General features: G+C 42.8%; 1 protein-coding gene across 2 annotated transcripts in view; it reads right to left on the bottom strand.

Annotated features, from left to right (window-relative positions):
- The window catches only part of IL12RB1 (interleukin 12 receptor subunit beta 1), a 144,179-nt gene that overhangs the window by 16,851 nt on the left and 111,587 nt on the right, over window positions 1-15,741 (bottom strand). The window contains exon 14 of one of the 2 annotated variants that reach the window (XM_073599691.1): window positions 4,437-4,518. The exons of the other annotated variant lie outside the window; for it this stretch is intronic. Coding sequence (XP_073455792.1) covers window positions 4,437-4,518 — 82 coding nt within the window. The remainder of the gene's footprint in view (window positions 1-4,436; window positions 4,519-15,741) is intronic. 2 annotated transcript variants of the gene reach the window in all.

The raw sequence follows: 15,741 nt of genomic DNA, 5'->3' as shown, positions 1-15,741 counted from the left end.
GAGGGACTCTCTAAGGACACTGATGTAAGGGGGCTCTCTGGGGATCCTGATGTAAGGAGGGGCTTTCTGGGGACCCTGATGTAAGGGGAGGCTCTCTGGGGACCCTGATGTAAGGGGAGGCTCTCTGGGGACCCTGATGTAAGGGGAGGCTCTCTAAGGACACTGATGTAAGGGGGGCTCTCTGGGGATCCTGATGTAAGGAGGGGCTTTCTGGGGACCCTGATGTAAGGGGAGGCTCTCTGGGGACCCTGATGTAAGGGGAGGCTCTCTGGGGACCCTGATGTAAGGGGAGGCTCTCTGGGGACCCTGATGTAAGGGGAGGCTCTCTGGGGACCCTGATGTAAGGAGGGGCTCTCTGGGGATCCTGATGTAAGTGAGGGATCTCTGGGGACCCTGATGTAAGTGGGGGATCCACACTCAGATATGTAATTGTATATATATTATATACATGTCTGTTCTATATTGTTGTACTTATTCTTTGACTGTTTTGTTTAAAGGAGGGAGGATTGTATTGGGAGAACTGAAGTGTCAGGTGTTACTGTGTGGCAATGGCAAATGGTTTACATAGCTCACGGCATAACAGGTCAGGTAGAGGGCCCCTTAGCAGAATTTTGCTTAGGGCCCCAGGGAGGTCAGGATCGGCACTGGGTACAGTATATACAGAGAGAGAGGGTGGTACAGTATATACCGAGAGAGGGGAGATACAGTATATACAGTGAGAGAGGAGATACAGTATATACAGAGAGAAATTGGGGGATACAGTATATACAGAGAGAGTGCGTACAGTATATACAGAGAGAGAGAGGGGGAGACTCAGTGTATACAGAGAGAGCGAGGGGGTACAGTATATGATGGACACAATAAGGCTGCAATGTTGGGCATGGTGATGCAGCAATGATGGGCACGGTGATGCTGCATTGATTGGCACGGTGAGGTGGCAATGATGTGCAAAGTAAGGCTCCAATGATGGGCACGGTGAGGCTACATTGATTGGCACAGTGAGGTGGCAATGATTGGCACGGTGAGGCGGCAATGAAGGGCACAGTAAGGCTGCAATGAAGGGCACAGTAAGGCTGCAATGATGGGCATGGTGAGGCGGCAATGATGGGTACAGTAAGGCTACAATGATGGGCATGGTGAGGCGGCAATGATGGGCATAGTAAGGCTGCAATGATGGGCATGGTGAGGCGGCAATGATGGGCACAATAAGGCTGCAAAGATGGGCATGGTGATGCGGCACTGATGGGCACGTTGATGCTACATTGATTGGCACAGTGAGGCAGCAATGATGGGCAAAGTAAGGCTGCAATGATGGGCACGGTGAGGCTACATTGATTGGCACGGTGAGGCGGCAATGATCAGGACACTGATTTAAGGGGAGCTTTCTGGGGACCCTGATGTAGAGGGAGACTCTCTGGGGACCCTGATGTAAGTAGGGAGGCTCTCTGGGGACCCTGATGTAAGGAGGGACTCTCTGAGGACACTGATGTAAGGGGGGCTCTCTGTGGACCCTGATGTAAGGGGGGGCTTTCTGGGGACCCTGATGTAAGGGGAGGCTCTCTGGGGACCCTAATGTAGGGGGAGGCTCTCTGGGGACCCTAATGTAGGGGGAGGCTCTCTGGGGACCCTAATGTAGGGGGAGGCTCTCTGGGGACCCTAATGTAGGGGGAGACTCTCTGAGAACACTGATTTAAGGTGGGCTCTCTGGGGACCCTTATGTAAGGGGAGGCTCTCTGGGGAACGGGAGAGAAGGAAAAAAGGGGCACACCAGCCATGTGCATTATCTTTTGTAAAAATATTTATTGAATAAAATGATAAAAAGAAATTACTCACAAGCAGTTGTAGAAAGAGGCACAGCGTAAAAATGCACCGACTAGCAGCATACGGTCTAGGATGAGCGAAACCTTCCAAAGGTCGTGGAGGAAAGCACAAGCATCACTACCAGCTGACTCGTTTCGAAGGGAACGTCCCTTCTTCATCAGAGCTCAGCAGTGAACACTCCTTCAGCAGTCCCTATTTATGTATGCCTGAAAACATTATCAGTGGATCGGGGAGGGCGCTTGGGGCCCCTCCCCCTCAATACATCCCTCCCTCTCACGCCCCTCAATCATATGGGGGAAAAAATAGATAAATAAATGAAACAGATATTAAATGAGAAAATAAATAATGCTAATAGAGAACTGCCCGTGATGGGAGCAAAACGAACCCTTGGTTGTAAGTCGTGGCATGCTGCGCACATGAAGCGCAGAGATGACATTAGCATGAGGTGTGTGAACCTAGTAGGTAGGGGAACCCCCCCATTACACACAGATGATCGTATCAGAGTAAAAAGTGTACCTTCAATAGCCTCTCAGCCCATACGTGTGGGAAGCCGCACCGTCAGGTATGCAATGCGCTGATCATTTCCGAATAGCAATCCCGTCCTGGAACGCATGCCTATGCGTTTGCGCTCCAGGCAGGAGAAAGAGGCGGGATACAGGGACCCTGATGTAAGGAGGAAGAGTCTCTCTGGGGACCCTGATGTAAGGAGGGGCTCTCTGGGGATCCTGATGTAAGGAGGGGCTCTTTGGGGCCCTGATGTAAGTGGGGGAAATCTGGGGACACTGATGTAAGTGGGGGATAAGCACTCAGATATGTAACTATATATATATATATTATATATTATATACATGTCTGTTCTATATTGTTGTAATTCTTTGACTGTTTTGTTTAAAGGAGGGAGGATTGTATTGGGAGAACTGAAGTGTCAGGTGTTACTGTGTGGCAATGGCAAATGGTTTACATAGCTCACGGCATAACAGGTCAGGTAGAGGGCCCCTTAGCAGAATTTTGCTTAGGGCCCCAGGGAGGTCAGGATCGGCACTGGGTACGGTATATACAGAGAGAGAGGGGGTACAGTATATACAGAGAGAGGGGAGATACAGTATATACAGAGAGAGAGGGGGAGACTCAGTGTATACAGAGAGAGCGAGGGGGTACAGTATATACAGAGAGAGGGGGGATTAGGGTTGCCACCTGTATGGTTTTCTTCCGGACAGTCCGGTTTTTGAATGATGTGTTCGAGTTTACTTCTGCCCCATACCCGGACACATCATTCACACGGACTGCACCGGGAGTGACATGTCTCCCCTCTCCCTGACAGCAGCTTGTTTGAGCAGAGCAGAGTGTCAATGTATCAAAGCTCCTCCCCTCCTCCTTCTCCGTTCTGTACACACACGAGGAGGAGGGGGGAGCAGGGACACGCCGATATCAGGTCTGTAGAAAATGTTTATTATGCTCTGTAGATGAAGGAGGGAGGGGGAGAAAGCAGCTGGAAAGAGGACAAGGTAGAAAATATGTGGAGTGATAGAGGGATTAGGAGGATATGTGCTGGGGGGGGGGGCTTTGGCAGCGGGGAAGACAATTCTAGAAGTGTGGATTAGTTTGAAATCTGACAACTCCTCCTTGCACTCTCCTCTCTCTTCCTTCCCAAAGGACCCCTCCAGCACATATCCTACCCCCCTACCCCTCCCCCTCCCCCTTGCACTGCCCCTATTCTCTTACAAAGCGCACCCCAGCACATATCCGAACCCCCCCCCCCCCCCGGGCACAGGCTGCATATGATGGGCACAGAGGCTGTATGATTGTCACAGAGGCTGCATATGATGGGCACAGTGGCTGTATGATGGTCACAGAGGCTGCATAGGATGGGCACAGTGGCTGTATGATGGGCACAGTGGCTGCATATGATGGGCACAGGCTGCATATGATGGACACAGAGGCTGCATATGATGCACACAGTGGTTGTATGATGGGCACAGAGGCTGCATTTTATGGGCACAGTGGCTGCATTTTATGGGCACAGTGGCTGCATTTTATGGGCACAGTGGCTGCATTTTATGGGCACAATGGCTGCATTTTATGGGGCACAGTGGCTGCATTTTATGGGGCACAGTGGCTGCATTTTATGGGGCACAATGGCTGCATTTTATGAGGCACAGTGAGGCTGCAATTGATGTTTTTTTGTCAGAATTTTTTAGTTTGTTTGCGCCCCCCCCAAAAAATTTTGAGCACCAGCTGCCACTGCCCCCCAGCACATATCTAATTCTCCCCACCCCCTGCTCTCACTAGCCCTCTCCCCAGGACATATTTGACCCCTGTATTCCGTGCAGAACACTCACAATTCAGCCACGCGCACTGTTTGCTGCAGCGAGCTATGCGCCACATTACTACTCTCTTTCAGGCCACCAAAAGTGTCTCAGGTCTTTTACAATCTTATATCTGCATATATCAGTTGAGGAAAATATGCTTATAAAATAGTTTACCATTTTCCAATAAAAAAAGAAAATGTCCCCGGATTTCATTTTAAAAATCTGGTCACCTTAGCCTACAATAAAATTATTGTTGTGTTAACTTTGTCATTTAAAAAATGCATTGGTATTACATACAATACTTACATAGTTGCTATTGTTTGGAACAAGTGTTAATACATTGCTCTTTGAAGGATCAGGCAGAACAGGAAATAAATACACTCGGAGTCTGAAATATTTTAAGTAGAACTAGTTAACACTAATTTCAAAAAACTGACTAGAAATTATTGCATCATTGTGGCAGGTATCAAAATACTTTAACTTTTCAGATTAATAAAAAGTGCATTCCAGATGAAAAACAAATACTGTATATGAATACATTTATTTTTAGCTATACAAACTGATTTTTGTTTTTGATTGCTTTATTTAGCAGAGCAACCAATATGTATTCTATATTTTGGCTTCTTTCAATTACAAGAACTGTGGACATGACTAGCCATTGCTTGATTGCAAATATACAAAGCTACTGGAAGTATTTTCATCTTCTGTAAACTTAAAATGTATGATATGTAAAAGGAATATTATTAACATAAAACTTATACGTTATAGGTGACTGAATTTTTTATAATGAAATGACTTAATTGCATAACTAAAACATTTTGTACTATATGCGACATCGTCTCAACCAACAGTACTACCAATAGGTAGAGGTTTAGTAAAATGCTAAGACAGAACTGCAATTAAAATAACAGTCTGTGAAAATTAAAAGAGTAGGAGAAGTATGGGATTGAAAAAAAAAACAATTATACTCTCCTAGGTGGATGCAGCATCTGATCCCCGCTGCCTCAAAGACCGAAAGAACTGAGTGATCAAAGACCGTTGACCCCTCAGTTCTCAGTCTTCAGTGAGCAGAGAGCAGATGACTGTCAGTCATGGGGTCTCTGCTCTGCCCCTCCAGTGCTCAATGAAGCACCAGCCTCTGTGGGGGGGTTATATGGCTTAGGCTCTTAGCAGTGCGCCGAGATGCTGAGCCAGCTGCGGGTCAAGCATCTGGGTGGATCCTGACATTAATGTCCATCCAGAGCCTGGACCAGCTGAGTGACGTCAGCCTACAGCCGTCAGACGTTTAGCCTGCTGTCGGCTGAATACAGGTCACAGGAGTGCAGCTCTAAGTGCACTCTTGTGACCCGCAGGAGAAGTAGGGCCAAAAGGAGTTTTGGCTCTACTTCTCCTTTATGTAGAATTGACACAGGGTATTAAAGTGAGAAAAAATAAAGTAGAAAAATGGGTTGTAGTATGGGAGAAGGAAAAGTTAGAGGTAAGAACGACCATAAAATCTGGTAGTGGTTTAGAAAGTCCCTCATCTGGTGTGTCAAATATAATTATCACTCTTAGTTCAAAAGTTTTCCTTTCCTAAGTGGAAGTGAAATCCAAGACGTTCATGTCTCCACAGAGTGATTTAGTTATTTAGAAATTGTGTCCAATAGGTGTCATTAATCACCTCCCTTATGTCCTGAGGTTTCCTGCTAATTAGTTAATGTCAGAGTTTGGGTAGATGTCCGAAGACCAGAATTAAGAGATCGTTTGAAGAGATTATGCAGAGTTTCATGCTATATTCTGATAGCTTGCGGCTGTTTGATTTTATTTCATATACCTTCTAATGCTGGATTGTATGTAGATACTAGATGTATTCCATTTTTCTCTTTGAACTGTAGGAGATTTCCCTTTGGGTTTTTAATGCAGTGCTTGTACTGATAGTTTTATTGATATGCCTTCCCTTAGGAAGAATTCTGCAAGTACTCAGATGTTTATTTTGTTCTTCTCGGTCAGAGTGTGGTGGCAACTGGTGGCCTTGTTATGTATAAAGGATTGTTTGGTGTGTTGGAGGTGAAACCTGGAACTGTGGAGATACAGTATTTGCATTGGTCAGAGGGTTTCCTGTAGAATACAGTTTGGCATTCTTGATGGACACTGTGCTGTCCAGGAAGTTCAAAGTGGTGCCCATATAGTCCATTTAAGACTAAGTAAAGAGTGGAATGTATTACTTAATAGAGATTCTCTTCTGCTTTTGTCCATATGATAAGAATAGTATAGTAATTGTAAACATATGGTTTTGTTGTACGCTATACTTCCTATAACACTAACCATATACTGAATTTTATGTCATAATCAAAAGTGAAATCATTACGTTTGAGTACGAATTCAATGAGCGGTGTAACATCCTAAGCACTTTATTTGAAGTTTAGGAAGGTAATGGGAATATGTGACATGCCTTAATCCCACCTTTCTGAGATATGCATTTACACAGATTCTACATCCATAGTCACTAGCCTTGTATTTGGTTGTGGATGCTTTATACTGTGTAGTTTGGTAAGTAAATCATTAGTATCAAGAGGGTAGACCCTAAAGGCCTGTATAAGAATACCTCTTAAAAATAAAAAATCAATAACATAGAGTATTCATCTGTGTTGATTCAAGTGCATTAAGATAACTACAATCACCTTACTTATAGCTAACAAATAACATTTTTGTCTTTCCTGTAAATCCTTTCTTTGAGTATGTTCTGAGACACGAGGTATAAGTCTGAAACACTGGGATGCCCAAAAGCAGTCCAACTGAAGGGTGGGTAACAGCAAACAAAAGGCTAACAGGCCCACAAGAAAAAAACAATAGGTTGATAAGGTTGGCTCAAGGGATCCTACAGCATGGCCTGAAGAACCTCACGACCAAAACCAGCATCAGCCGAGGCCTGAACATCCACCTGGGAAAACACAACTGTGTAAGCAGATAACCAGGTGGCAGACAAATCTAAAAAAAATATTCCTGATGCTAAAAAACCCATGAAGCACTAACTGATCTAATCAATCAGACTGATTAAAGGGAGCTGTAGCTGAAAGATAAACTCAAATGACAGGATCCACATCCAGACAATGGAACAAAATCTTTTTAGGATATGTAGAAGTAGAACAGAGGCAGTAGGAAGAAACCACCTCAGAAAGAAGTCTCTGGGCCTCAAAGCAACCTTATCCTTCTGTGGCATAAGAAAAGATTTTTTACAGATTAAGGATGCCAACTAAGAATATCACCCTGCAGAAGTGATGGCAATACCAAAAGCAACCATGTGAGTATGGATAGACAGAATATCTGGACACTCTGGGAGTGTTAACAAGTGAGGAGCACTTCCCTCCAGACTGGGCGGATTTTGGACTTACTGCTCAGCTGAATTCCAGTCTTGGCCTTGGAAGCCTGAAAGAAACTTTGTTTTGTTTCAGGAGCCGGGGCCTTATCCACCCAGTTTTTTGCATTCTTTTCTGGGGCCAAAGTGGGTACTCCCTACCCCCCAGTTTTATTCTTAAAGCTATCAAGGGATTCCTTAAAAATCAATTTTCTGGTGAAAGGCATCCTCAAAAGGCACTTCTTCCAATCAAGTTCCGCAGATTAATATTTAAGCCAAAGGGTTTTTCACATATGCACCGATATGGTGCCCATTCTGAATATTTGGTGGATTGTATCCGCAATCCCATCCAAACAATAAGCAAAAAAAATACAGGTAGGAGCTCCAGATGTTGGAGGACAGAGGTATTCGTAAGTATAGAACCAGGATCTTCAGACATGGCCTTGAACTAGACAAGCAGATGAAGCATGGCCACAGCATGAACATGGCCACAGCAGCAAGATGGATGGCAAGGCCCGCAAGGCACAACAGAGCTTTAGAAAGATTTTTAATTTGTTTATCCATAGGGTCCATTAACACCAGGATATCCTCTACAGGGACAGTTAACATCTGAGTCACAAAATAGGTGGGCCCATGACAGGTACTGCCTATTTTTTGAGAAACACTGTTTAATAATGTAATGCTTCTTCTCCCCTATTGATCAGTGTGACTGCTGTCCCATTATGCACACACTGCTCAGGATACATTTTTAGGAGGGGGTCACTCCTCACTTACACTTGTATTTGATATACTGTTGGGCAACTGAGTATTGGATGAAACTCTGTGGTTTTGCTATATGTATAACCTAATTCATAACCTCATATCTTTCTCCTTTTCAGGAGATAGGACGAGTCGTGCACGGGAAGAAAAGTATAGCAAATCACTCGTTAACCTGCCTCAAAAAGGCCTTTTGACGTGCGCGTGGGCATGTACAATAGGACCTGCTCTTTTCAAATAAAAAAAGATACTCAAAAACAAACCACTAGAATCATCACAATCTACAACAAACAACACAAGGCATTCAAAAAAATTATAGAAAAATATTGGCACCTCCTGCAAATTGACCCCACTCTCAGTCCACATATACGAACAACTCCGGCTATCACCTACCATAGAGCCAAGTCCTTGAAGGACCAACTAGTCAGAAGCGAATATGTAGGAACATTCAGATCAGACCCATGTAAAAGATTGGGTACCTTCACACGTGGAGGCTGTCCATATTGTAGATATATGAACACACAATCAAATACAACTCTGCCGAATGGCAAACTGTACAAACCTAAACATTTTGCTAACTGCAAAACTCTAGGGGTAATTCACCTACTGACATCCCGATGCAATAGCTTATACGTAGAGAAAACCAAACTCGAGTTCTGGAAGAGGGCATCTAGACACATCATCAGCATGGCCAATGCTAATCCCGACCTCCCCCTTGGAAGACACGTCAGAGATTGCCATCAGGGCATCTCACCCCATATCCAATTCACCATCCTGGATCAGGATCATCCCGATAATAGGGGGGATATTGGAGCAAACTTCTACTCCAACGAGAAGTACGATGGATTGCAGAATTAGGTGCCACTACACCACCGGGCCTTAACACCCTACTGAGCTATCGTCCTGTTTATATCAGGGGGAGGGGGATGGGAAAAAGAATGACAATATGCTAACTAGAGACTGACCTGCCACGGAATGAGGTATTTTTTATTAACCATACTTCATTCTACGTAGGCGTCTATAATCGAATAGAAATTTTCAGCCACATCCTCTTCTATGGCAACTGTCATCACAATTGACAAATACATTAACATTGTGCCATATTGATATTCTATGAAAGTGGTTATTCTGTTTTGCTTCTATGAGGAGTGTAATGTTGGTGTTTTTTGCTAATGTTGTTCTTCCATATGTTCCTGTTTTGCCATTTCTTTTCAGATGACATCTCCTCATTCCCCATGACCTTGTTACTACTCTAGATGCTCATCTTGTGCACTGTCCCAGCCATGGTTTTTTTGTTACATGCATGCCAACCCATGATCTTCTAAAGTTTGTCCAATTCCATATAATATTGGTGTACACGTGGAACTTTGGAGTATCATTACGATTTTATTTCATATTTAACCATACCCTTTTATGGGTGCTTTTATCCTCCTATATATACCCTATTGGTGTTCAAGCTCCCAGCTTGATGCTGATGAGTGATTTATTTATTTTTTTTCACCTTGTTGGCCCCGTCATGCCCCCGCCTGGTGCACAAAGGCCTACCATCTGAGATGGACGGCCTGTGTTTTGCAGCATTGCGGGGTATCGCCCATGCCCAACCCCTTTGTGCATTGCCCCCTTCCCATGCATTTGCTGCTATCATTGTGCGCCGGTGGGCTATGGATGCATGGCATCCTTCCACCCCAGGGTGGGGGAGCGCCGTGTACTCGCAGCTCTTGGGATCTATATGTGGCCTCTTGGTACAGCGATGATCTGATCAGATTGGCCCTTAATCTCTCACAAACTCACAGCCTCCCATCAAGCATCATCGCATCTGTGATGATGCGGAGCAACATGATGGAGCAACAAGACCACGTGATCACGTCTGGAGCAACAAAGGGACGTGACCACGTCTGAAACGGCCGCAAGGCGCATGCGCTGGCGCCCATATACAGTTAAAAGCAGCCTGTTTGCAAGATGCAGACGCTGCTGCTGCTTCAGAGGACTATACACAGGAGGGGATCCGCGTGATGCATAGGAAGCAATCATAAGGTAGGCTCCTTAGAACCCTCACTGGACATTTTTGGGAGGCACAAACTTTAGGTCTCTAATACACTGATCTGACTGATCATTGCAATAAAGTGCATGTGAAAATATCTATATTATGATCTTGTTTTTGGCCAGTCTCTAGTACACTTGGACAATTTTAACAAATACATGTCCTATAATAAGCTTATATATAGGAAATACTCAGGATATTCTTATCCTATTATTTCAAGTTAATGATTTTCTTTTATTTGACGTATTAACTCCCTTATCTACCACTGCATATTTATGTTTCTTATAGGTTGAGCCACACTACCTATATCCACACTGACTTCCAATATCTCCTCCTCTGGAACCTACTTTATCCTTGAAGCTTCCACCTCTCGCTGGCTGAGTCGGCTGCAATTTTTGTGGATCCTTGTGAGGGACATTTCGGGCCTCAGGGGTTCCCCCATACAACTGGGTGATACACCTCTAGGGAAATTCTCACCTGATGCAGCTATATCATCTTTCTTTTTAATTACTTTTCATATGATACGGCATTGGTATGTACATTTCACTGTGTATTGGTTGTGCACATTTCATGTCCTGCTATATGTTCTTAATCTATGCTATGTTCTGTTTTAGAATGTCTTCAAGTTATGATCTTCTCCATTCCCCTGAAGAAGGGATATACTTCTACATTCCCGAAACGCATTGGACTTAATGAGAAGCAATTTCTACGCCTATTCATTAGCTCTTTACGAGCTTGGTATACGGTAACATATACTGTATTTTGTATTATGTACTCTTATCGTGATGTTTGCACCAATACAATTTTAATACTTTATTAAATTTTGCTAAACTTTTTAATCAGTATAGTGTTCATTCCAGTTTGCCCATAAAGTCCCACAGAGGGGTACTCTCTTTTCTTCAGTATAGCAAATCAGTGCGCAGGTAAAGCAGGAACCAATTGAAGACCACTCAGCAATCTGTTCAAGTCAGATAGGCCATTTGGTGCTGGACATGAGTGTGCATATGCGCATGTGTACGCTCCGTTTTGCGCACACGCTAATACAATTGCGGCTGAGCTGAGTCCATGGGCGAGTTTCAAAATAGTGTGCACATGTGCAGTGAGCTCGACCTAGAAGGTGGCTGCACTGGCTTAGTGAAGGCGCCTGAGTCGAAGCCTGGGAAACAGAGAAATGGCACCAGATTCAAACAGTAAACTGTCCTCTTCCACTGCCCAATTGTGACTGAATGTATCAAAGCCGACACTCTGCAACTATACCCCTAGGTGACCAAAGCAGCACACCTGGGCTTCCATTTAAAGAGTCCTTCCATCCTGCGGCTCCCCCAGGTACATAGGCAGTGTGTTAGAGACAAACCCTATGCAGAAATCTTCAATCATCCAACTAGCATACGTACTAGGGAATCTTTAGGGATTGGGTTCTGCCAGATGGGTGTATTTTAGCCTTTGACCTGTGGAGAAACCTGCGGTTAACTCAGTGTCTTACACCATGTACCTAAGTGAAAACCAAACACAGGATCCAGTGCCCAGTGAGCAGCATTAAAGGCCAGCCCCACATCTTCTTCCTGGCGGTTTCTAGGTACAGTACCTCAGGGCAAAGCTGAGAGGTAAACAATCCAGAAGCTGCAAAAAAGAGCCCCAGTGGCTCTGCAGCAACTGAAGAATTTTACTTGAAGAAAAAAATGTCTTGAAAGGTGAAAAGGTTTTGCTTCTATCAGAGCAGAGAGAAAACTCATTCTTCTAAGCACATTAGCAAAAAAGGCATGCTTGGAGCAGGAGAGGCTATACTGGACTGTCCTTTACAGCATTGCTTCCCAGTGTCCAATTCTCTTGAAGGTGGCAGTATATCCAGTGTTAAAGAATATTCTTTTGTGTCCTGTTATGTAAGACTAACACATAACAATTTTCACATTCACACAATGTGCAAATGAAGCATGCAAACAGTGTAGTAACATTAACCAGATATTTAATCCTAAATGTCAGTCATTCACCAAATACCCCAAAAGACATGTAGGATAAATATGAGGCGCTCTAAACAACTTAAACATCAACGTGTTAATAACACAATAGTGGTGTCACCCTCTTATTGTGATCTTTACACACTCGTGTAATCTACAATCATATAACAAATGACAATGAAAATTTTTTATATATATATATATATATATATATATATATATATGACACTCAAGTGAAAGAAAGTGTGTACAATCACTTCACTCCATGCTGTGAAATATCAGAACCTCACATCAAAGTCCATATATTTCAAATCAATCAGCCCAAAAGGAACTGTTTGTGACAAAATATATTTAGTGACGAAATATAAATCAAGTGTCCCACAAAAAATATATTCTCAATCTTTGATGAACACGAACGAGTGATTCCGTGTGTCTTCCACCTCACCACCGTGTTCAGTGAATCACACCCTCCAGAAATGCACTCACCGATTTATATTGCCAGCACTCTCATGCAAGGCAATAAACGCATATTTTACCACACTCCAAGGCAAATAAATCATTCGATGTCCCCGGTGATTGTTATTCAATGGATCCACATAAAAGAAAATAAAGTGCTCCAATAGTGTGAGTGTGTGAGTGCATTTCTGGACGGTGTGATTCACTGAACACGGTGGTGAGGTGGAAGACACACGGAATCACTCGTTCGTGTTCATCAAAGATTGAGAATATATTTTTTGTGGGACACTTGATTTATATTTCGTCACTAAATATATTTTGTCACAAACAGTTCCTTTTGGGCTGATTGATTTGAAATATATTGACTTTGATGTGAGGTTCTGATATTTCACAGCATGGAGTGAAGTGTCATATATATATATATATATATATATATATATATATATATATATATATATATATATATAATTTTCATTGTCATTTGTTATATGATTTATAGGTTGTTTACAACAGTAGATTACACGAGGGTGTAAAGATCACAATAAGAGGGTGACACCACTATTGTGTTATTAACACGTTGATGTTTAAGTTGTTTAGAGCACCTCATATTTATCCTACGTGTCTTTTGGGGTATTTGGTGAATGACTGACATTTAGGATTAAATATCTGGTTCATGTATTTTTAAAGGGGCAGCTCAACATTATTTAAATTTTTTTTGGAGTTAAAAAATTAGCAATTTTTTGGGGTTAATTTAGGGTTTAGTGGCACGGTGGAGGTGTTTTCTGTTTGAAGGGCACTATATCATCCAGGATACCTGTACAGTAGTGTAGTAACATTGCCCTACTCCCAGGGGCGTAACTATAGTTGTCACAATTGTGACGCGACCCCCTGAACACCTGAATAGAGGCGGGGTGGCGGCATATAGAGGAACCAATCCCCTCCATTTTCTTCCTGCAGTCTCTGAAAGCCTGCTTCTCCTCCTATCCCTCCCGCAGGCATTCAGCAGCTACAGGAGGAAAATGGATGGGATTGGTTCTTTTATATGCTGCCTCATCACCCCTCCTATCCAGGCTACTGCTGCCCCTAAGCCTCAGTGTGCTCCCCTGGTCCCTCCTCCCCCAACCCCCGCAGTGCTGCTGGCCTCCCCCCTCTCCTCTACCACCGGCTGCTGCGGAGAATGTGTAAGGATGGAGAGCGGGAAATGGGCCATTAAATATATAATTTACTGGCCTCTTCCTTTTCTGAATGGACACAGTGAGTGATCGGTACCGATTGCGTCTGTGTCCATTCATAAGAGAAGCATAATAAAATATGTTTACTATGCTTCCATTTGTAAATGAAAGGGACGCTCTGTACAGAGCCCTTCCTGTTCATTTATTCTTTGCAGCTGAGGCTGCAGAGATGCAGATTGAGGGTTGTGTCCTCAATCTCCTTTCTCTGTCTCAGAGGTGAAACATTGAAGGTCTGAAATTACACCAAAGTGCTTGTTTGAAAGAAAAATGGTAAAAATTTTTTTTTTTAAATAAAATACCAAAAATAAAAAAGCTACTAACACCAATAGTACCAATACCAAGCTATAACAGGGTCGCAAAGGTGAGACTTTCTTCCTAATACGTGCAATTGTATAGAATCTGCCTTTCTGTGAAAATGTAAACTTGCAATAAAGAGGATATTCATTAAAAAAAAAAAAAAAAAGTGAAAATTAATCTGGAGCAAACTTTATCTGAATTTTGGGTAAAAACATTAGAAAATTGACCCCCCCTAGATGTTTGTCTATAGAGATACATGGTTCTTCCAATGAATATGTTATATTTAACTGGTTCCCACCAGGTCTATGGCAAGATGACGCTGGCAGGAACCTCATTCGGGTGGACATAAAATGACGTCCTCCCAGATTGCGCTTCAAGGCGGCACATTGTCACCGGCTGCATCCACCAGACACAGCCAATGACTGATCACTGTACCAGCCCGCTGCCGGTACCATGTGACCGTTGTAACCAATCACAGCAGGTCACATGACAGTTGTAAACAATGGATGGCTTCCTTTCAAACCATCCATTGTATACAATTGTGTTGCTAGCTGTGATTGGTCAGTGTGATCACATGGTACAGACTGGGCCAATCACAGTCTATCTGTACCATGTGATTAGCTCTGACCAATCACAGCTAATCACAACAAAACAAACTGAACGAATTGATTTCATTCAGTAAAATGCTTGCATATAGCAATGTAATGCACTGTAATATGCGAACATAATGTGTAAAAAAAAAAAAAAAAATACTGATCACTTCCCCAGAGTAGTACAATGTTATTATGGTAACATTATATTTCTCTGGACAAAGTGTGTTAAAAAAAAATTGTAAAAAAAGAAAAATATATAATAAGAAATTAAAAATAAATAAAATTTTTTTTTTTATATTATTATTTTTTTTTTCTGTACTGTCTGTACCGTTTTTTCCGTGGTGTCCCTGATCACCGCCAAACCCGTTACATGATGACGCTGTACTGTAGGCAGTACGTTAAAAAAAAAAAGTCTTCATTTTCCAAAAACTTATGACAAAAAATGCTTGCATTTTTGGGCCTCAAGAAATGAGATAGGCCATCACTCTGTACATCAGGATTGATCAGTTTTCAGATATATACCATAGTATATGGCCTCTATAACTTTCCTACAGACTAACATAGAATGCATATAGGTAAAAAACCTTGAGTCTTTACAACCATTGTAAAGCTTAAAATAAGCTTCTTAAACCCCAAATTAAAGTTAAAGAACTAGCAATACTATGAAGTTACTTTTCTATGGAAAAAAAGACACTACACTTTGATTGCTACTAAAAAATTTGTAGCATATACAACCCAGTTCAGCAACATGTTTTCATTCTTAGGTGGTAATTCTTGAGAACAGTAAATCATTGCAAAAAATTTGGGTAATATTGATTTGTTGCTATGGGTTACTGCACTTTAGTACTAGCACTTCAGAGTAAGGATGGGTTCACACTAAGACCCCCTTTCACACTAGGGCGTTTTTCAGGCGGTTTAGCGTTAAAAAAAGTGCCTGAAAGAAGCCT

This window comes from Aquarana catesbeiana, linkage group LG01, assembly GCF_042186555.1.
Source record: "Aquarana catesbeiana isolate 2022-GZ linkage group LG01, ASM4218655v1, whole genome shotgun sequence".
Taxonomy (NCBI): Eukaryota; Metazoa; Chordata; class Amphibia; order Anura; family Ranidae; genus Aquarana; species Aquarana catesbeiana.
Note: the sequence above shows the minus strand (reverse complement) of the source record. Positions and strands in the feature narration are given on the sequence as shown.